The sequence below is a fragment of the Gracilinanus agilis genome, chromosome 6 (genome assembly GCF_016433145.1).
Source record: "Gracilinanus agilis isolate LMUSP501 chromosome 6, AgileGrace, whole genome shotgun sequence".
NCBI lineage: Eukaryota > Metazoa > Chordata > Mammalia > Didelphimorphia > Didelphidae > Gracilinanus > Gracilinanus agilis.
In genome coordinates this window covers 287,152,161-287,173,025 of record NC_058135.1, presented here as the reverse complement: position 1 = coordinate 287,173,025, position 20,865 = coordinate 287,152,161, and the positions used below count along the sequence as shown (strand labels likewise).

At 60.1% G+C, this 20,865-nt stretch overlaps 1 protein-coding gene across 1 annotated transcript in view; it reads left to right on the top strand.

The window, feature by feature from the left end:
* The window catches only part of MACROD1 (mono-ADP ribosylhydrolase 1), a 134,345-nt gene that overhangs the window by 111,052 nt on the left and 2,428 nt on the right, over positions 1–20,865 (top strand). Inside the window, exon 6 of the mRNA XM_044682019.1 lies at positions 12,660–12,689. Within this exon, the coding sequence (XP_044537954.1) occupies positions 12,660–12,689 (30 nt within the window). The remainder of the gene's footprint in view (positions 1–12,659; positions 12,690–20,865) is intronic.

Below are 20,865 nucleotides of genomic sequence, written 5' to 3'. Positions count from 1 at the left end.
CTCTCTCTCTCTCTCTCTCTCTCTCTCTCTCTCTCTCTCAACCTGCTGCCCCCACCTACCCGGCTGATGTCCCCTTCCTCCCTAGCCCAGCCCTGCTCCCCTGCTGGGGATGTGCTGCCCACTTGACATCTCCATGGAAGATGCATTCCCTGCCCAGAGGTCCCCCCTGTGGCCCCACTTCCCAGGCCTGGGGTCCCCCTTTCTCTGGGGAGCCCTGATCTGTGTGCATAAAGAGTTCAGAGCACTCACAGCTGGGGCTTCTGGGAAGTCGGGAGCCTTGAGTCAGGGGCCCCCCAGGTGAAGGGGGCTGGGATGGATGGGGGAGGGGGCCGCCTCGTGCTAATGACAAATGAAATTGATCTGAGACCCACTATAAAGCAGCAGCAGCAGCCAGGGAGGGAGGGAGGGAGATGGGGAGGAAGGCCGGGAGGGGCCGGGAGTGTGGAGGGAGGATGTCTGTGATGTGGTTGCCTGGCAACCGCAACGCCTGATGCCAAGGAGGGATTCTTAAACAGGCGGCGGAGCATAAAGACTGGGGCTTGGAAGGAGCCTGGGCAGTGGCCATGCATACCAATGGCGGCCCGGCAGCAGCAGCAGCCTCTGCCTTGGAGGGAGACTCCTGGAGGGAGCAGCAGATGGGCAGGGCCGGCCTTCCTCCTGCCAGCCTCTGCCCGGGCACCGTTGCCCGGGAGCCGGGATGGGGCGGAGGCCAAGGGAGCCAGGGGGGCCTCCCCGGCTTGGGTGCCGGCGGGGGGATGGGCCAGGTGCGGGGGACACGGAGGGGGAGGCGGCTGCTGGGACCGGGCCGTGCCCCGAGGCGGCATCCCGTGGCCACCTGCCTCCTCTCCTGGGGGAGCCGCCAGGCCAGCGAGAGAGAAAACAATCGCACCTGGCAGGTGCCTGCTGGCTTATGGAGTCTGCAGAGGCCTCTCTCAGGCGTCAGCAGCCTTCCAACACCCCTGCCGGGGGGCCCTTTAGAGCTGGTCGTGCCCATGTTGTAGAGGACAAAAGTGAGGCTCAGACAGAAGGAGCCCACAAGGGCAGGATCGGAACCCGGGCCAGCCGCCGAGGACCGTTCCCCCACGTCTGTCTCCCTCCCTGTAGATCACAAACAGCGACAGTCCTGTCTTCCGCCTTGTGCCTGCCTCAGAAGAGGGGACGTGAGGCTGATAGGCAATCACCCACGCTGTGCCTAGCACTGTGCTGGGCACTGAGGGGGGCAGCATCTGCTCTCAGGCAGAAATGCCGGAGCCCCTTGACACTAGTCAAGCTTGGGGGCTGTTAGAATGGAAAGTTCTGCGTCTACAAATAGGACATCCTCGAGGCCTGGAGCTGCTTCCTTGTATTTGTGTCCTCTGCCCAGTATACAGGAAGTGCTTAATAAGTGCACTTTCGTTTGTTCATTCATTCATTTCCCCCATCCCATTAGAAGGGAAGCTTCAGTCATTTCCCCTATCCAGGACTCAGTTTCTCCTTTTGTACAGCAAGGGAGTAAGACTAGAAGTTCCCTTTGGTTCTTAAGCCCCCAGAGGGTACCCCAGGCAAGGGCCAAGAGACTGTACCCCCTTGTCCCCACCCTACCCGTCGAGACCCTCCTTGTGGGCTCCCAGGGTCCCCTCCTCACCCTCCTTCCTCTCCCCCCCACCTGCCTAGGACAGAGCGAGGCTGCCAGAGAGCCTCTCCAGAGGGCAGGAGACTGTCTTTGCAGAAGCAGGCTAGAGGTGTGGTCTGCCTTTGCTCTCCCCCATCCTTGGGCTCCCTCCCTCTGTGATGATGGAACGATGGAGATGAGGGTGCAGGAAGATGGAGGAGGCCTTGAAGGCTGAGACAGCAGGCAAGGATGGAGGAAGAGAGCAGAGGGAATAGCAGAGGTATGGAGGTGGGAAACCTGGGGGAGAGGTAAAGAGGCTGAAATCCTCTAGTTTGGCCAAAGTCCCATTGGGAAAGAATTTATTGTTGAGTCAAGGGGCAATGGGAGCCACAGATGGCTTCAGAGCAAGGCAGTGCCATTGTGAGGCCCATATCTTGGGGAGATCCCTTGGGCTGTCTAGGGAAGATCTGGAAGAGAATAATCCCAACAACTGACCTATATACTATGCCAGCCTATTTCCAATGTGCTTTACATGCGCCATCTTGTTTGTTGCTCACAACAAATACTTCATAAATGTTCTCATCTCCGTCACAATAACATTTGAGTTTTGTGATGCCCATTTTACAGATGAGGAAACTAAGGCCCAGGGAGGAGATATAACTTCACAACATGACAGATACTGAAAAATCAGGATTTGAACTCAGGCCCTCTGGCTTCTCAGCCCCTTTCCCCAGTTCCAGTTTGCCTTCCCAGGAGTCTGGACAACTGGTGATTGAGGTATCAGTTAAGGTGGAATTAGGGAAATGTTACAGAGATGGTGACGGAGATGTCATACCGCCATCTGCTCAGTGGGCTCCCCAGCCGCCCAGAAGCACCTCCCTCTTCTCCGCTCTTTGCCTTCTCTCTGTCACCATCTTTGCCAGGCATGGCAGGTCCCCCCTGAGGTCAGGAGCCTCAAAGACCCAGCCAAGGCACCTTCTGCATTTTTAATCCGAGATTTAGCAAAATCCTCTTTGCTCTCCTGAGCCTCACTGGTTCTCTGCTCTGCACTCCCCTCCAAAGGGAGCCTCTTGGCTCTCCCAACCCCCAAGACATACTAGGATTTGTCTAGCCAAAAGTCCTGCTTGCATGAGTCCCTGGACCTCTATGAGCCTTGGTTTCCCCAGCTGTAAAATGAGAACGATAACCCTCCCTGGGCTTTGTGAGGAAAAGCCATTGGAATAATCTCAGGCAGTTACTTAGTGTGTCTTCCAGAAGGGGCAGCCTTGGGGGAACACTTCATCAGAAGAGGAGGGGACAGTTGGGCTGGGTGGCAAGAGGGAGGGGTAATAGATGGGCAGCCTGAGTGCCCTGTGGGCCCCCACAGCACGTGAAAAGACCTAGAGGAAGGCTTCTAGCATGTGGGGATGGAGTGGATACTCTGTGGAGGACCTGGAAAGGGCATGGGCAGAGGGAGAAGGTGTGGGTGGGCTGTTGGCATTGATTAGAAGAAAGATACCCATGTCAGTGAGATCACAGGTTCATAAAGTATTGAGCATTAGAGAGTAATATGGAATAATAATGGTAATAATAACAAATGGTTACCTTAATATGTTATTAGTAACTGTTTTAAATTATTATATATTATGATTATATAGTATTTAATTATATATTATGCATATTATTAATTATTCATTTTTTTAGAAACCCTCACCTTTTGCCCTAGAATCAATACTATATGTGGGTTCCAAGGCAGAAGAACAGTAAGGGCTAGGCCATGGGGGTTAAATGACTTGTCCAGGGTCACCTAGCTAGGAGGTATCTAAGGCCAGATTTGAACCCAGGACTTCCCCTCTCTGAGCCTGGCTCAGGACCCACCTCCTTGTTTCTTCTTCTCCTTAACTTTATTTTCTTTGGTACCCAGAAGCTTTCCCTACCTGGTTTGTCTACTCCTTTCTTTAAGTGGCCTTCCATCTGATGTTCCCCAATGATAAGACCTCAGCTTTGTGCCTCCTGATGTTTACCATGTGCCCTGACCCAACCCTCTTCCCCCTAATAGAACCCCAAATCTCTCTGTGAAAACCATATGGGGATGGAGGCCAGCCCTTGTCTGGCTGGGCCTAGTCCTTCCAGGTTTTGGAGATGTCCATGGCCAGGGTAATGTTACTTGCAGAGAAGAAGGAATCCAGGCCAGGAGACAAGTCCAGCCACTGACTCTTGGAGGACCCATTTGAGGGGACCAGAGAGGCGATGGTGAAGATTGTAAAGAATCTGAGAGCTTTTAGAGAAAAATGGGGGTTCCCAAAGGATTCTAACTAAGCCTCAAAGCAAGAGCTGAACACAGACCCAGGCACCTAAGAAGGACGGACTTTACTTCCCAAAAGTTCTGTGCCTCTGCTTGGCTGTGTCATCTTGGGTGAGTCACTTGACTTATCATTTATGTGCTTGGTGGAATGAGGAGACTTGGACTACATGGAAGCATTTATAGGCTTTAGAACAAAGACCTAATCTGGGCCGGAGGAGGGGGTGTCTTAATCTTGGGGGTCCAGGGATAGATTTCCCGAGGTCCGCATCCTTGGATGGGGTTTTTTAAATCCTGTCCTTATTTTCATGAACCTCTCACTGAGATGGAGCATTCTCTTCAATTATTTGGAGGAGGGGGCTCTAGGCTTCCCCGGCCTCCTGGGGCCCATGATGCCAACAGAGGTGAAGAAGCCACATCTAGGCCAGCCCTCTTTTTGCAGATGAAGAAACTGAGAGGCGGGCCACCGAGGTAGTGTAGTGAGGAGGGAGAGCTGGGCTCACAGCAGAGTGGAAGCACCTTGAGGGCAGGCACTGTGCTTGGTCTCTGGGTCTCCAGTATTTGAGGAAGCTTCCAGGGCAGCTGGGTTAGAGCCAGACCTGGAGATGGGAGGTCCTGGGTTCAATCTGGCCTCAGGCACTTCCTAGTGGTGTGACCCTGGGCAAGTCACTTAAGCCCCATGCCCTAGCCCTCACCACTCTTCTGCCTTAATACACAATATTGATTCCAGAAAGGGAAGAGTTGGAAGGAAAGGAAGGGAGAGGGAGACGAGGGAAGCTTTCCTTGGTCAGAACCGTTTGATGGAGGCCCAGAGAGCTGGTTTTGAGTGGCTGAGCCCAGCGCAGGAACCTGGGCCCAGAGAGGACTTTGCCCAAGCCCGAATGTCCCTCCTGTCTCCCCTCCCCCCTCCCCCTTCCCCAGGGCAGGGACTGGGTCTGCCTGCTCCTATGGCTGGCCACAGAACAAAAGGTGGCTCCTCCTGCCTGGTGCATTCATGAGCATCACTCCCCTGCTCTAATACCCTCAGTGAGTCCCCAGGACCTGCAGTGCCTCCTTCCCTGTGGCCTTTGGCCTCCCAGCGATTCTGGGTTGGCCCCATTGAGCCTCTCTGCCTGTGGCCGGCTGTCCTCAGGACACGGACACTCGGGCTTCCTTGATCCCTTCTCCAGCTCAGAAGGACCCCCAGCTCAGGGCTCTTTTGGGGTCACCTTCCTGCCACGATGAGGTATCGGAGGCGGCGGCCTGGGGTGTGCGAGTGGCTTAATAAATGTTTGTCAGATTGAACTGGACTTGAACCTGCAGGCACTGGGGAGCAATTGTCGGTATTTGAGCAGGAGAGCGATGGGAGCCTCGCAGTGCATTAAGAAGATTGATCTGGCAGCCTGGGCGGGATGGATGGGCGCGGGAGGGCCAAGGCCCGGAGCTCGGCGGGCATCTATCGATCGCATTAATCCAGGTGAGAGGTGAGGAGGGACAGTGAGATGGGAAGCCGCAGCCAGGATGCCGTCCACGTGACCGAGGGGCCTCCGCCGCTGCTCTCGTGACTGATGGACTGTGGGGAGGAGGAGGAGAGCAGGGAAGGGATGGAGCAAAGCCCTCTGAGCCTGGGAAACGGAGGGGCGGGCTCGGGCCGCCCTGCTCTGCTGGGAGAGAGCCAAGAGGCCCCCCAGCACTCCTGGGGGCCTTCTGGATAAAGCTGGGACCACTAGAGCCTGCGGGCAAAGGGGGGATCTCAGAGCAGGCTGGATCGGAATGTCGGGGCAGGTGGGATCCTTCGGGGCCCCCGAAATTAGAGGGGACAAGAGAGGTCCTTCGGGGCCCCCAGATATCAGGGAGCAGGTGAAGTATTTCATGGCCCCAGATGTTGGGGGGCTTTTGGGGTCCTAGAAGGAGAGCGAGTGGGGTCTTTAAGGCTTGAGAGATCAGGGGCAGGTGAGGACTTTTGGGGCCCCAAATGCTGGGGGGCAAGTGGAGGCTTTCAAGGCTTCTCTCGCACAAAAAGCAGCCCTAGGAATGCTTCTCCCTTTCCACCAAATATCAAGGTGGGGTTTGGGCTTGTGGGGGCGTTGACTGAGGAGAGCTGAGGGGGGCAGGGGGGCAGGCCGGTCCCTCCTTGGTCCCCCCGCAGATGGGGAGCTGGCCTGGGGCTCGGCTCGGACGCGTAGGTGGGGAACCTTCGCTTTCTCCCCATTCCAATGGGGGCCTCAACGGTCTCCACGGTCCTACGTCTGGGACATGCAGGGTCAGCGGTGACTGCTTGGACCCCCTCCCTCGGGCTGTGGCCCTTTCTGCCTCGCCCACGTCCCCCCTTCCTGGGGTATCTGGGCTCTTAGCACGGTGCCCGCAGCCCCGAGGGCTCCCTCCATGCCCCGGAGGGCATCAGGAGGAGAGGACGGCCGAGAAGGGCTTGGAGTTGCTGCCCAGGAGCGACGGGCCGGAGGAGGGGCGTCTCGGTGCTGTCCCGCAGTGGAGCGGCCCTCCTCAGGAGCCAGTAGCTGCCCCTCTTCTGGGATTCCCCGAGTGTCCGAGCAGGCTCCTCTGGGAGAGCCGGAGGGCCCGAGTCACACAGGATTTGAACCCAGGGCCTGTGGCTCAGATTCAGGGCCCCAGAGAGGCATTCGGACCCCAGGGCAGACTCTGAAGGGCACCCCTGCTCGAGGCTGGCCCCGGGAGGTGGTGGCCGTGTCAGGGCTGTTTCCCGGTCCCGGTCACCCAGAGCAGAGGGTGGCCTGCCCTCTTCACGGCCCGGCTGCTCCCCTCCTCCCCTCCCCTGTCTCAGCGATTTCCTCGGGTCACCGGGCTCCCGCGCTCCCCTCCTCCCCCGCGCAGGGCACCTTGTGCCACCCCCACGCAGGCCGGCCCGGGAAGGATTTATTCCCTCATCAGGGAACCACCAGGGCAGCATTTCTGAAGGAGAAGGGACGGCCGGAGGGGCCGCGGGCAGCTGGGCTCCTTCCAGAGGTCGCTCGGCCCGGAGAGCTGCGTCTGCTGTGTCTGCGCTGGTCCTCTGGGCCTCCCCCTCCTCGCCCGCCCGGCCCGAGGGATGGACGGGAGCGCCAGACTTACTCTGTGGCCGGAGGTGGCTCGGGCCCTCCCAGAGCAGAGCCGGCCCAGGCCTCCGAGCCCAGGACCCCGACTCCCTCGTTCGGACAGGTGGGGAGACCGAGGCCGGGAGCTCGAGGCAACTCCCCCGGCCAGGCTGGGAGGGAGCTCGGAGGCTCTTTCAGTCCAGCCTCCTCCTTAGGGCCCGGATCGATCTCTAGTGGAAGAAAACGTGATTTTGTGACTCCCAGACAGGAAACTCTCCACCGAGGCAGAGCCGTTTGCCTGAAGCACCAGAAAGAAGTCATTTTTGTGGGGTCACACAGCCAGCACAGGGCAGTGGTGGGGCTCGAACTCAGGCCCCCGACTCTTCTGACGAGACTTCCCGGCCTTTCTGAGTCAGCCTTCAGGGCCGGGTGGCTCAAGAGGGACAGAGCTGCATCGGTGTATGAGGGAGGAAGAGATTCGGAGACAGAGAGGGGGAAGGAGAGGCAGAGACAGAGATGGAGAAAGGGAAGGAGAGACACACAGAGAGAGACAGAGAGGGAGGGAAGGAGAGATGAAAAGAGGAGAAAAGGAAGAAGAGATGGAGAAAGAGGGAAGAAGATACGGTAAAAAATAGACATGAGAAAGGGAAGGAGGGACAGAGGGGGGGCTAATGAAGGAGAGATGGAGAAAGAGAAACAGAGGAAGAGAGAGATGATGAAAGAGGGAAAGAAGGAAAAAGAGATAGAAAAAGACCAGAGAGGGAGAAATGGGAGGAAGACAGAGAAGGGAGAGGAGAAAGAGGGAAGGGGGGAGAGAGAGACAGAGAGAGAGAGAGAGAAGCAGAAATGGAGGAAGAGAGATAGAGGGAGAGAAGGAAGAAGGGATGGAAGGAGGAGAGGAGAGCTAGAGAGGGACAGATGAGGAGGGAGGGCAGAAGAGCAGGAAGGATAGAGGAAGAGGAGTAAAGGAGACAGACAGATCTATTTTGAGGTAGTGCAGACCAGTGGATAGAGCTGGGAGTCCAGAAGGCTCGGGTTCGAGTCTGTCTCAGACCTGAGCTGGGGAACCTTGGACAAGCAAACTTAACCTCTCTGGCCTCAGTTCCCATCTGTCAAATGAAAGGGGTGAACCCCCTGGAGACCCCTAGTGCCTGCTGTGTGCCAGACTGCTAAGTGCTGGGGACCCAAAGAAGTCCCAGAGGCAGCCCCTGCCCTCAGAGGGCGCTGGGGCTAGTGGGGAGGCTGCGGAGTACAGACAAGGGCGCCTGTCAGTGGGAGGTGATCCCGGAGGGAAGGCAGGAGTGGTGGGCATGAAAGGCCTCCCTGAGCCGAGCCTTGGAGGAAGCTCAGGAAATGGGGGACACAGTGAGGAGGGAGAGCATGGCAGGCACAGGGAAGAGCCATTATGGCAAAGGCCTGGAGTCGGGAGATGATCAGCCAGGAGGCTGGGGGCTACACCATGGACTAAGGAGGGGAGGAGCGAGTGTGAGAAGCCTCGAGGGCTTGGCCTTGAGGGGCTTTTGTGGCTCGATGGGGTCCTTTGGCAGTGGGCCAGGTGGACACATGATTGCCCACAGGGGCCAGAGGGAATCATTTGAGGTCACGGCCCCGAGTGCTTGGCCAATCCTCAACTCTCCCGGACTGTGTTTCCAGGCTCTGTAGAGGCTTAGAAAACACCAGAGCCAGAAGCCCCAGGATCTGGATTCAAATTCTGGCCCTGCCATGTCTTCCTGCCTCGAGTGGGCATTAGCAAGCCTCTCCTGGTCTCTGACTCAGTTTCCTCATTTGGTAAATGAAGAGGAAGGCCCAGATGCCTCCTCAGCGCATGAAGGCAGCCTGGAAAGGACCTCGAGGCCCCTGAGGCCGGCCTTCTATTTTACAGGCGAGGAGACTGAGGCTGAGAAGGGGTGTTTTTTGGCCCTGCTGGGGCTCTCTCTAAATGTGCTGTCTCTGACGCTCCCCCGTCTCCCCAGGGGCCCTCAGAAGGAGCCCCGTGTGCAGGGTTTGGGAGGCTAAGAAGAGAGGCTCACAAGGCTGGTTCCAAGCCCCAGAGCAGGAGCCTGTCAGGCCAAGGCTCTGCCTGGACAAGCCGCCTGTGCCTGGCATCTCAGGAGCCGCAGGGGGAGCTCCAGCTATGGTCTTGGCTCCCCTCCTTCCCGGGGGTCCCCGCAGGGCCCGGACCTTCCCTGAGAAGCCTGGGACTCGCACGAGCCGGGGTCGGCGCCTCCTTGAGCCTCGGCCTCGCCGCCTCCCTCTCGGAGGCTCACTGCCAGCCCGTTGGCACGCCTGCGGCCTCTGAGCCGGCGCCAGCTCGTTTGCGGGCCGTGTTCATTAGGAGAGACGGCAGGAAGAGGGGGGCACGCTCGGACGGCCCCCAGGCAGCGTGGCTGCCCTCCTCAGCCCGGCCTCGGGCCTCCCAGGGGGCCCTTCAGCCTCACCCCAAGTTCGGTTGGGCGATGGATGAAGTTCCTGCCGTGCGCCAGGCCTGGGCTGGGGGTTCAGGAGACAAAGGCCGGAGGGACGGAGCCTCTGGCCTCGGGGGCTCACGCTCTGGGGCAAAGAGGGGGAGCTGCAGGGTCTCCCGTGAGCGCCCATCATCGGGGGGGCCACAAGCCACGGGAGGGATCGGCGAGGCCTCTGGGGGGCTTCACGGCGGGGGAAGGCGGGTCACAGCTGGAGGCCAGAAGAAGGGGCTCAAGCCAGGCTGGAAGAGGCCAGACTAGAAGGCATGGGGGCTCCCCACCTTGGGCAGGGGAGACGGGCACACGTGCTCAGGCCTCTCCGTCCGTCTGTCCCTCCTCTGTCTGTCCCCATCCCTGAGCTTCAGCCTCCTCGTGTCCCTGGTTGGCCGCCGGGGCCGGCCCGTGACCTTCAGCCCGTCTCCTCCGTCCCCCCATCCCCCATCTTCCTGCCTGTGTCTTTGCCCCCCTCCCCCACGGCACCCCCGTCACTGCTCCTTCACTCTCCATCTTAATTAGCGGCTCAGATTAATCTCCCGAGGAACGCGCTCGCTCGCAGCTCTGGGTTTCAGCCGTGGAGTGGAATGAATGACTCCCCGGGGAGACGCCAGCAGCACCCCGAGAGCAGCCCCGGCCTCCTCCCGCCTCCTCTGGGTCCACTCCTTCGGCCTCTCCCGGCCTCCCGGCCTCCGGAAGGGGCTTCGCAGAACTCAGAGCCCACAGAGTGAACCGCGAGGCCGCAGATCGGAGGATCAGCAGAACCGCCGAAGTCCGTCATTTTACAGAACAGGAAACTGAGGCCCGGCTCTCCGGACTGCCAGGCGCCGTTCCTCACAGGACATTCAATCCCGCCTGTTATAAGGAATTACTGGGACAAAACGGACAGGATCCTCATTGTGCTTCCCCATCTCTCTCCTGTATTTTTTAACACGCCTCCCTGCCTTTGCCCGAGCTGCCCCCCGGCCTGGCACGCCCTTCCCGAGCACCGAGCTCGGGGTAGCCCTTGGGGGGCCCTTCCTGCTCCCCCAACTTATCTGTGCAACATCGCCTCCCCCAGTGGCCTTGGGAGCTCTTTGAGGGCAGAGAGTGTTCTGGGAGGCCCGGCACACGGCCGGCCCCCAAGTGTCAGCTCCAGTTATATGGACGAGCGGCTCGCCCATATCCAGCCCAGGAGGGAGCCCTCTGGGAAACGGAGCCGAGCCGGGGCTCCTGCCGCCATGATGGAGGCGCTCCCTCGCGTCATCCGGCTCTCCCGATCTCTCCCCCAATGCCCAGTCCACCCCCCGACCTCTCCCATTCTCCAGTCTGCTGCTACCCTTCTGCCGTCATCTTCACGTGGGGGCCCCAGAATTGCTGGGGGGTTGGAGCCCGAGTTTCTGGGCCCCGAGGGCTTCAGCCCCTCCTTCTCACAGACTGCAGGGGAGGTCACCCGAGGGATAGAGGAGGGATGGGTCGGCTTTGGGTTCAGGAGATCTGAGTTCAAGGCCCTGCCCGGCTCCCAACCATCTTGCAGCCCATTTCAGGAAAGACTGTAAGAATGGAGAGAATGTAGGGAGGGGGACCAGGGCCAGGAGCCTCGGGGAAGGGGGGGGTCTGTGAAGGGTCCTCACACGGAAGGATTTGCCCTGCTTAGCCCCCCCAAGACTGAATGAGGAGCCGGGGGGTCCTTGAGGACAATCAGGGGGAGGGGCAGAGGAGGTAGTGAGCTCCCCATCCTCTGAGGACTTGGCACTGAGGCCACAAATCCCTCCTTGGGCATCTCGTGGCGGTGATTCCTTTGGGGTCCAGGCAGGAGGGCCGGAGAAGGACCAAGGAGGTCCTCTGGGGCTTGTTTTCCCGCCAGTAAATGGGAGGGAGGCAACTTCTGGGCTCTTCTGATCAGCCAGTGGGGAGCCCAGAGAGCTGCCTTCTCTGGCTGCCCATTGGGCAGCCTGGCAGGCTGTGGCAATGCCCGGCTGGGCTTAAACTCTGATCTTTATCCACCATGAATGTCTCTTAGCTCCTCCCCAAGGCCAAGGCACAGCAGCCTCCTTTGGGACAGGTGTGGGGGGGACCCAGGTGCCGCCTTGTGGGGTCTCAGAGCTGCCACTCTGGGCCGGGCGGCCTGGGAAGACAGACAGCGACAGTCAGCTTCTGGCCACTCTGGGGAAGGGCAGGGGAGGGCTGACAAAATGCCTTTACTGAGATTGACACATCTGAGATTGACGGGTCTGAGATTGACATTGACGCATCTGAGATTGACACGTCTGAGATTGACGGGTCTGAGATTGACGTTGACGCGTCTGAGATTGACATGTCTGACGGGTCTGAGATTGACATTGACACGTCTGAGATTGACACGTCTGAGATTGACGTTGACACGTCTGAGATTGACACATCTGAGATTGACGTTGATGCATCTGAGATTGACACGTCTGAGATTGACGGGTCTGAGATTGACGTTGATGCGTCTGAGATTGACACGTCTGAGATTGACGAGTTTTGCTCCAGAAGCCGCCATGGGGGGGTGCTCTGGCCCTGACTTCTCGGGGCACCATCTCCCCTGGCCAGCTAAGACCCCCAAATGCTGCCATGTCTGGGGGGGATGCAGCCTCCCCAGAGTGGATGCTGTGCCAGGGTGCCAGGACCCCAAATGCCTGGGAGTTCGAGCCGCCCTGCCCCCTCCGAAGGGTGTCCCTGGGGACTCAGGAGAGGTCCCGGGTTCCAATCTGGCCTCAGACACTGCCCAGCTGGGTGGCCCTGAACAAGTCACCTCCCTGCCTCAGCCCTTCTGTCTAGAGTCCTTACTAAGACCGAGTCTGTACTAAGAGTCTGTCCTGTCCTCCAGACTGACTGCCGCCCCGCCTTGACCCTGCGGCAGCTCTGCCGCTGGGATGCCAGCCAGGTCGGGGCTCTGAGAGGTGGTGACAAGGGCAGCAGGCAGAAGGCCCTGCTGGGCTCTTCATGTGCCCCCCGAAGCTTGGCTCTCTGGTCTCGTGTCCCCTTTGCCTCAGCCTGGGGCTGCTCTGGGTGGTGGGGTGAAGCGTCTGGGGCCTCTCCTCGGCCTCCCCTCCCAGGTCGGGCCTCTCCTCAGCCTCTTCTCGGCCTCCCCTCTTAGGCCGTGTCTGGTGCCTGGGAGCCCTTGTCTGTAGCTGTCTGGGAGAATTCCAGTCAGTCACAACAGCTTGTGAACTCCTCCTCTGCCAGCTGGTGCCCAGGAGCCCACCTGTGCCTGGCATCTCTGCCCCCCCCAGCAGGGACGCCCCCCCCTTCCTCCCGGGTCTGAAGCCACTCACTAACCGCGTGTCCTTCTCTTTCAGCCAACAGCTCCCTGCTCGGCGGTGGCGGTGGTGAGTGTGACCTCACTTTGTTTTGGGGCGCCCTGGGCTCGAGGTGCTTCCTCTGTGTCCGCCTCTTCCCCCCCCAGGCACCCCCTGCTCTCTCTCCATCTTTCCCCTGTTCAAGAGTCAGCCAAGAGACCTGAGGCTGTTTGGCCTGGAAAAGAGGCACTCAGGAGTAGGGAGCCACAGCGGGGGGGGGGGCATCCTCGGTGTCCCCCTGTGCCCAAAGGTCTGTCCTCCGACCGAAGGATCCGGCGTGGCCTGTCAGACCAGAGCTCAATGTTTAGAGAAGCAGATTCCGACTCCCTAGCCAGAGGAGATAGAAGAGCTGTCTTAGCAGGGAGTGAGGGCCCCATCATTAGGGGTATTCAAGCGAATGCTGGCCAGAATAGAGCTGTGGCTGTGGAGTCTAGAAAGCTCTGACTCAGAAACCTCACTGGGAGGCCCTGAGGAGTCCCTGGGCCACTCTGCGCCTCGTCTCCTCATCTGTAAAATGAGGACAACAGGTAGCTCCTGGGTGGATTGAGAGCCAAGCCCAGAGAAGAGGGTCCCAGGTTCTAATCTGGCCTCAGACCTTTCCTAGCTGGGTGACCCTGGACAAGTCACTTACCCCCATTGCCTGGCCCTGAGTGCTCTGTGCCTTGGCACCGATGCCCAGGACTGCTTCTAAGACGGAAAGGGAGGCTTTAAGCAGGAAAATGAGGGCACAACAGGCTCACCTCCCGCAGCCGGCATGAGGGAAATCAGATAAGGCACGAGAAGGCTCCGCACACAGCAGGTGCTTAATAATTGTCTGGCCCACAGTAGGGGCTTCTCTGTGACCACTTGTTCCCTCCCTTCTCTCCAAGCACTTTGTAAACTGAATGCTCACAGGCCAAGAGGATGCCAGATAAGATTCCTCTTGAGGTTGCTGGGGGGAGGGTGTAGACTGAGAGCTGGCCTTGGAACCTGGAAGACCTGAGTGCAAGTCCTGCCCCACACATAAGCTAGCTGCATGACCTGGGCAAGTAAGCTGACATTTCAATGTTCTACGTGCCATCTACACTGGTTGAGGCCCTCCTCACTGGGGAGGTCCGGTGGCTGCTCCTAGCATTAGCATCACGGTCGTCACGGTCGTGCTCCAGGTCCCACCCCCTCCCTCGGGGTCTCTTCTGCCCTGCACTCTCCAGCGGCCCCCCTCCCTCTCCCCCTGGGTGCCTCCATCAGCCCCTGTCATGGGCGCAGAGGATGGGCAGACCTCGTCCTTGAGGTCTGTGCAGAGGAGGACCCTCGTTCAAGGCCCCCCAGGCTCCTGGGGAGCCCCAAGAGGGAGTCTCAGAGCCGGGCATTCCAGGGTGCTCCTCTTCTGGGGCGCCCAGACAGGCTCCCTCAGAGGTCCAGACCTGAGCCCAGTCCCGACCTTTGCTCGTTCTCCGGGCTCCAGGCCCTCCGATATGGGGGCCCGTAACATCGTCGCCCCTCAGGCTCCAGGAGATGTCCCAGGGGAGGCCTCAGTCTGGTCCCCGGCCTAGGAGAAAGCGACGGAGCACCGCGGCGGCCCCCTCAGGCCCGGCTACACCGCAGTGCCAGGGCAGATGCCCCCCGTGCCCCCGGGCCCCCGCTCCTGCCGCAGAGCCCGTCCCAGCCTCCCTCCTGGGCTCGCGCAGTGTCGGGGAGGAATGATTGGTGGGCCGGGGAGTGAAGGTTAATGGGCTGCAGGATCCATCCCGGGGGCTGTGTTTACCGCAGGCAGGCGGGTGGCGGGGCCGAGGCCAGGTTTTAAAAGGGGGAAAAATAAAAGGGTCATTGGTCAGGAATAAATAAGAGACGCATTAAGAGCTGTCCATGGGGGGAAATGGGGGGGGCTGTTTGTTCCTGGGAGCGGCTTTCCCTTCCCAACAGTGCTGCCGGCGGCGCCCACCTCTTCCTCCTTGAGTCCTGAGGGGCGGAGGCTGTTCTGGCTGGACAGACAACTTGGGAGACGCGGCTGGCTCCAGGCTCCGGCTCCCTGTGACCTGGCGCATAGTAGGGTTCCACAGAAGGGAGGGAGTGGAACCCCAGCATTCGATGTCCTTGTAGGTCTTGGGTCTCCTCCCCATTGTACAGGCGTTGGGGCACTTGCCCAGCCAGCTAGCAAGTGTCTAGAGGCAAGACTTGAATTTGCGTCTCAAGTCCGCACCCTGTCTACAGGGCCCACTCACTCCCTCATTCATTCATTCACAGTCATTCATTCAGCAAGAATGGATTAAGTCCTTAAGGTATGCCAAGTTAGAAATAGCGAGGGGACATCAATGGGAAGATGCGAGTTCCAGGCCCCCTGCTGACCCTGGGCACTCACTGCCTTCTCATTGTCCTGGACAGCTCTCAGAGCCTCTCAGTGGCAGGAGTTTCCTCATCTGGGAGCCCCTTTCCTGGAGAGTCACAGCTCCAGGCCCTCTCCCTCCTTGCCAAGCACAGTGCTAGGCACAGGAATACCAAGAAGAATCAGGAGATGGCTTCTGTCTGGGGTCAGACAAGCTGGGCAGGACCTTGGAGGTTGTCTTCATCGAGTCTAGCCTCTGGGATATGGAAATCAAGACCTGAGGGGGTGATGTGCCAACATCTTGGACGTCCAACACGATGAAGACAGAATTCGAACCTGGAGCACTTTCCAAGTGTAATGTAAAAGACCTGAGCCCCCAGACTCTCTGAAAGCAGGCCTGAATGGCCATCCTCTGGGCCAGGAAGAGTTAGGACAGGGAGCCCTGGGAGGAATGGCGCCACTCTAGCCACATTCCCACTCTGGTAAGGATTAGTGGTACGGAGGACACAGCCAACTGCATAGAGGAGGAAGATAGAAAACAGGTTGAGCCTGGGAAGGGGACAGGAAAAGTGTCACTGGAGACCCGGGTCCTCCCAGGCCCAAGGCCTGGCGTAGAAGTGCCAGATCAACATTTCCTGATGGGATCTGCCTCTGAGCTCTCCCCCTCCCCCGCAGGCCACCTCCCTGCCCTTCTCTGCCCATGACAATTTTGGGGGCAACATCTGCATCTGTGAGAGAGCCAGCCTGGCAGAACCGTCTCACCAGAGCCTTGTGGTGTCTCTGTGGGGTGAATTCCAGGGACATTACAATCGCCCTTTACAGGTGGGGAGAGTGAGGCTGGGCGTGATAGAGCGACTTGCCGAGTGTCCCTCCTCTAGTAAGAGGCCGAGGCTGGATTTGAACCCATGTCTCCCTGACTCCCAGGCCAGCACGCTGTCCCAATCATGGGTGCTCACAGGATGGTAGCCCCTATCGCCTGGGCTGGAAGAGGCCCAGAGACCACAGAGGCCAAGTGCCCTGGGCCAGCGAAGGGGCCTGAAGGGGAGCTGCTCCACGCTCCTGGCCCAGAAGAATGGCAGCTCCTCTAAGGCAGCCTCTGGGATTTTGCCTCCTTTACACTGTGCCCGGCACGTAGGCTCCGCTTACCAAACGCTTGTTGACTGCCCGATTGACCGCCTGGCTGGCTCCACAGCCCCTGATCTGTGTCCTGCTTTCCTCCCCGTTATCTCTTTCCCTAGAAGGTTCCCCAGGATTAGAGAGGAAGGAAGGGCCAGAGGTAGCCCAGAGGAGGTCAGGAGGCCAGGGCTGCCCCGGCTGGCTCACGGAGCCTGGGAACGTTTGCCTTGAAAGAGAAGGGATTCCTCGGGGTCCGAGAGACCTTTGGATGGGCGGGAGAGGAGGGATCCGGTGCCCCTGCCCAGCCGCCCACGGAGCAGCAGCGGGCAGGGGGAGGGTCGCACCCACCTCCCTGGGCTGCAGTGAGGGCCAGGTGTTTGCAGAAGCTGCGGGCGCCTGACAGAGATGGATGGGCTCCTGTGGCAGGAGGACGGCGCCGGGAGGAAGTGGGCCCAGGCCCGGCTTCTTAACGCCAGCCCGAGATTTATGGAGCCAGCGGGGGCGGGTCAGAGAGGGACCGTTAGTCTGTAAATGGGATTGCAGAACAAGGTGGAAGGAGGGCAGCCAAGGGAGGGGCGCTGGGCGGCCGCCTCTGTGCCAGGACCCAGGGACTGCGGGATGGAGGGACCCCCGAGGCTGCCCGTCTCCCCCCGTTGTGTCTGTCTCTGTGCCTCTTGCCTCTGTCTGTCTGTCTCGTGCCTTCCCGGAGGCTTCCTTTCCCATCAGGCTCTTCAGCATAATAGTGGGCAATAGAGCTCTCTGCCTCTCCCTCTCTCCTCTGGCCCCCCAAAGTCACTCACCCCAGTTACGCAGCTCACTTTCCAAGGGGGTTCGAACCAAGAGCCCCAGCATTATGGTCCTTTGTGTCTGGAGGACTGTGGATGGAGCTCTGAACCTGAGTCAGGGAGACATGGGTTCAAGTTCCCATTCTGCCAACTGCTGCTACTACCACCATTAGTATTACTATTATCAACTAGCATTTAGATCCTGCCTGACTGGATCCTACAGGCACCCTGTAAGAGAAGGGCTGCTATTATCCCATTTTACTGAGGGAGAAACTGAAGCCGAGGGCTTAAGTGACTTACCAGGCAAATTTATACAGCTGGTAAGCTTCTGAGGCCGGATTTTAGCTCCCCTCCCTCCCTCCCTCCCCTTCTTCTTTCTCCCTTCTGTCTTAGAATCACTACGGCATGTAGATTCCCAGGCAGAAGAGCAATTAGGGCTGGGCAACAGGGGTGAAGTGACTTGCCCAGGGTCACCCAGCCAGGAAGGGTCTGAGGCCAGATTTAAATCAAGGCGCTCCAGCTCTAAGCCTCCACTGCACTCTGTAGCCGCCCCCTTGAGCTGGGGCTTTGGGAGGGTCACCCCCCACCTGCTGCCCCCACCACCCAAGGAGAGGGCTTTGGGCCGGCCCTGCCCTTGGACTGATGGGAGCCCAGGAGCAAACCTGAAAAGCTGGAAGGCTCAGCCCGCGTGACCTTGCCCCAGTCACTTCTCCCAGGGCCTCGGGTTACGCCTGTATGAGAGGGCCCTGGAAGCCCAGAGCTGGAGGCAGCCCCAGGCCTTCCCAGCATGCCCAGAGCGACCCACAAGGCCGATGGGCTCTGCCAAGCTCACTCCAGCTTTTACTGGGTCCATAAAAATGGCTTTCCCCAAAGCTGGCCGGCTGTCTGCTGGGAAGGAGGCTGCGGGGGCTCTAAATCAGGGCCTGAGGCCCCCCCGCAGGGGCTCCTCGTGTTTATTAGGGCTGAAATGTTTGCTGGGCGATAAGGCGCGCCTTTCCCGGGAGATTTGTGGTCGCTTTTTCAATTACCCTCGGCTCCTCCTGCCACTCCGCACTAGTGCGGGACGAATGTGGCGGAGCCTTTCAGTGAAGCCCCTAAATCACGCCGGCCGCCGGCTCGCGGACAGCTTCATTGGGGCCTCCTTCCGGCCCGCTCGGCCGGCCTCTCGGCGCTCCCTTGCCCGAAGGCCGTCCCGGCTCTATTTCCCATCTCCGAGCCTTTGCCCAAGGGGCCCCTCGGGGCTAGGGTGGGCTCCCTGCTCTGGGCCTCCTTCAGGCGTCACAACTCAGCAGCACCAAGACGTCTGTCAGCCGCACGACTATGGGCCGCCCTCGGCCGTCGGAGGGGGCTCGCGAGGGTCCCGTCCTGCCACGACGCGGCCTTCCTGGGAACGTTCCTGATCGGCAGATCATCCCACCTGGGGACGGAGGGAGGGAGGGGCGGGCGTCGGCCGGCGCCGCTTTCTGCGCTCACGTGACCCTCTTCCTACCTCTGCTCAGGCGGGGCGGTGGCTGCCTGGGGGGGGTGGGAGTGGCGGCAGGGCGTGTCCCTATTGGCTAGTTCTGAACAGCTGCTCCGTGCCGGCTCGGGCGGGTCACGTGGCCGAAGACGGGGTTCTAGCTGAGACTTGAGGGAAGGGGGGCGGCGGCTCCGGACAGCGCTGGGGAGTCCCAGGGAAAGGCCTGGCCGGGAGGCAGCCCGCATGGGCGGAGGCCTCGGCCCAGAGCTGTCCGGAGACTTCCCAGCCCTCGCCTCGAGGCCCGGCCCTTCCGGCCCAGAGTTCTGGCTGGAACTGTCCGTGAGGGCAGACCCGAGGCCACGAGGAGGCGGGGACGCCAGCACTGGGCCGCCGAGCCCGTCCTCCCCTCCACCGCGGCCTTCGGTGACCTGCCAGCAGGCAGCGCCCGGGCGGTGACGGCTCCTGCTGAAAAGGCCTTCCCTGAGCCCGAGGCCTCGTTCCCGCTCTGAGGGCCTGCTTGGACCCCAGGCCGCCGCCCTCCCTCCTTCTGCTCCGCTCATTTTCTGACTTATTGCTGCCCCACCCCACCCCGGGCAGCACCAATAGGGTTGCCCCCTCCCCCCAGTTGCTCCCTCCTGGGCTGGAAGATTGTAGAACCCTGAGAAGGCTGGGGGAGGGGGAGGACTGAGGGGACCCCCCCCAGCAGCCCCTGGCGAAGGCCCCCCCCATTTGTTGTTTTTTTCCTTTTTTCTGGCCTCCCATCTTGGAGTCCAGACAGAGTGTCGGCTCCCAGGCAGAGCAGGAAGGACCGGGCTGGGGGGTTCAGTGACTCACCCAGGGTCATCTAAGGAGGAAGGGTCTGAGGCGAGATGGGAACCCAGGACTTCCTGACGCTGGGCCTGGCTCTACCCATTGACTTAGAACTTCCTGGGGAGTAGGATAGGACCCAAGTTCAAATCTAGCCTCAGACACTCCATCACTGACTGGGTGACCCTGGACCAATCACTCACTGGCTGGCTGCCTTGGTTTCCCCATCTGTAAAACAGTTCAGCATAGCCCCCTGTGCCAGGGATAGCAGCACCCCGTCTTGGTTCTCCCTCTTCTAAAGCTCATCATTGCCTCCTGTGACTGTGGCGCCATCCCTTCCCTTCCTCCAGCACCGTCCCAGATGATTGTCCCCATTCTACAGATGGGAGCATCCTGTGAGCTGTTCCCTCCCCCCCCCCCCCCCCAGCTCTCTCAGAGCACAGGAAGGGCGCTTGTCCCTCCGCTCTGGTATCAGGCTGGAGTTCTCTGACCCTCAGTTTCTTCTTCAGAATGAAGTCTGAGTGTCCTTGCCATACTTGGGGCAACGTGGGCTCAGGCCCCAAAGTCAGTGGGTTGGTGGTGAGAGGGGAAACTGAGGCAAGGCAGATGGCCAGGCTCTCAGACCCCCTGCTGAGACAGATGGAGCCAGGCACACCATTTATATATGGGGAAACTGAGGCTCGACGAGGTGGAGCTCAGCTGGGGGGGCCTCTGGCCTAATGACAGGGGCAGACAGGGAGAGGACTTCCTGGAGGAGGCGGTGTTTTAGTGGGAAGCCAGGTCCCAGCTTTGGGGTGCATCTCACCAGACTGGGCCGCCTCCCTGGGCCTCCCTCACCCCCCCCCATGCCCCTGACTGGCACCGCCTGAGAGATTGGGGGTGGGGAGGAGTCGGTCACCCCACCTGGCACAGCTGAGCGTCTGGGCAGAGGAAGCCCCCTCCCGCTCCCACCCCCCCCCAGGGCCCTTCAATAATTAAGCCTGTTTGCTTGTTTGCTGAACATGCTGCCGCTCTCCCACCGCTGCTGCCACATTTCCATGTTTAATCGGCCTCATGAATATTGCAGCGGCCTAAAGACTCCCGCAGGAGCTGCAGCCTTCCCAGAGGCGCAGGGGCAGCACGGGGCGGCATGGGCACTTCTGAGGCACTTGGCACTGGTGCCACCTGCTGTGCCCCAGGAGATGCCACGAGCCCCACGTTGCAGCCCCTGCCTGTCTTCCTGCTGTTGGAGTGCCTTTGGGGGCTTCCCTCCCCTGCTACTCCCCGAACCCCTTGGACCCTCAGGCTCTTCTTCTCGGCAGTGTCCTGGGGTCCCGGTTTGAGGGCCTCCATTGCTCTTTTTATCTAGGATCCTGGCCTGAGGCCTTGGAGGAGGGAGGCAGATGGGGGGGATCTCCCCTCCCAAAGGGCTTCTGGGCTCCCCCCCACCCCTGGGTGTCTTCCAGAAAGCACAGATTTTGTCATCGCAAGGCTCTGGCCCGGGCAAGCTCCTCAGTTTTGGGGACATCCGAGAGTGGCTGTGATGAAGGCTCTGGGGGGGGGGGGTGCTTGACCTCTAACTCCCCCATGGGGACCCCCCCTGGGGGCCATAGCCTGGGGACTTCTCTGGGCCATCAAAGCCCCCCAGATCTCTGCCTGTGACCCCTCTGGGGACCCCCTGCTGGAGGCTCTGCCTGATGGGGAGCTCATCCTCTGCCAAGGAAGGGCCCCTCGGACCAGGCTAGGGTGAGGTGGAGG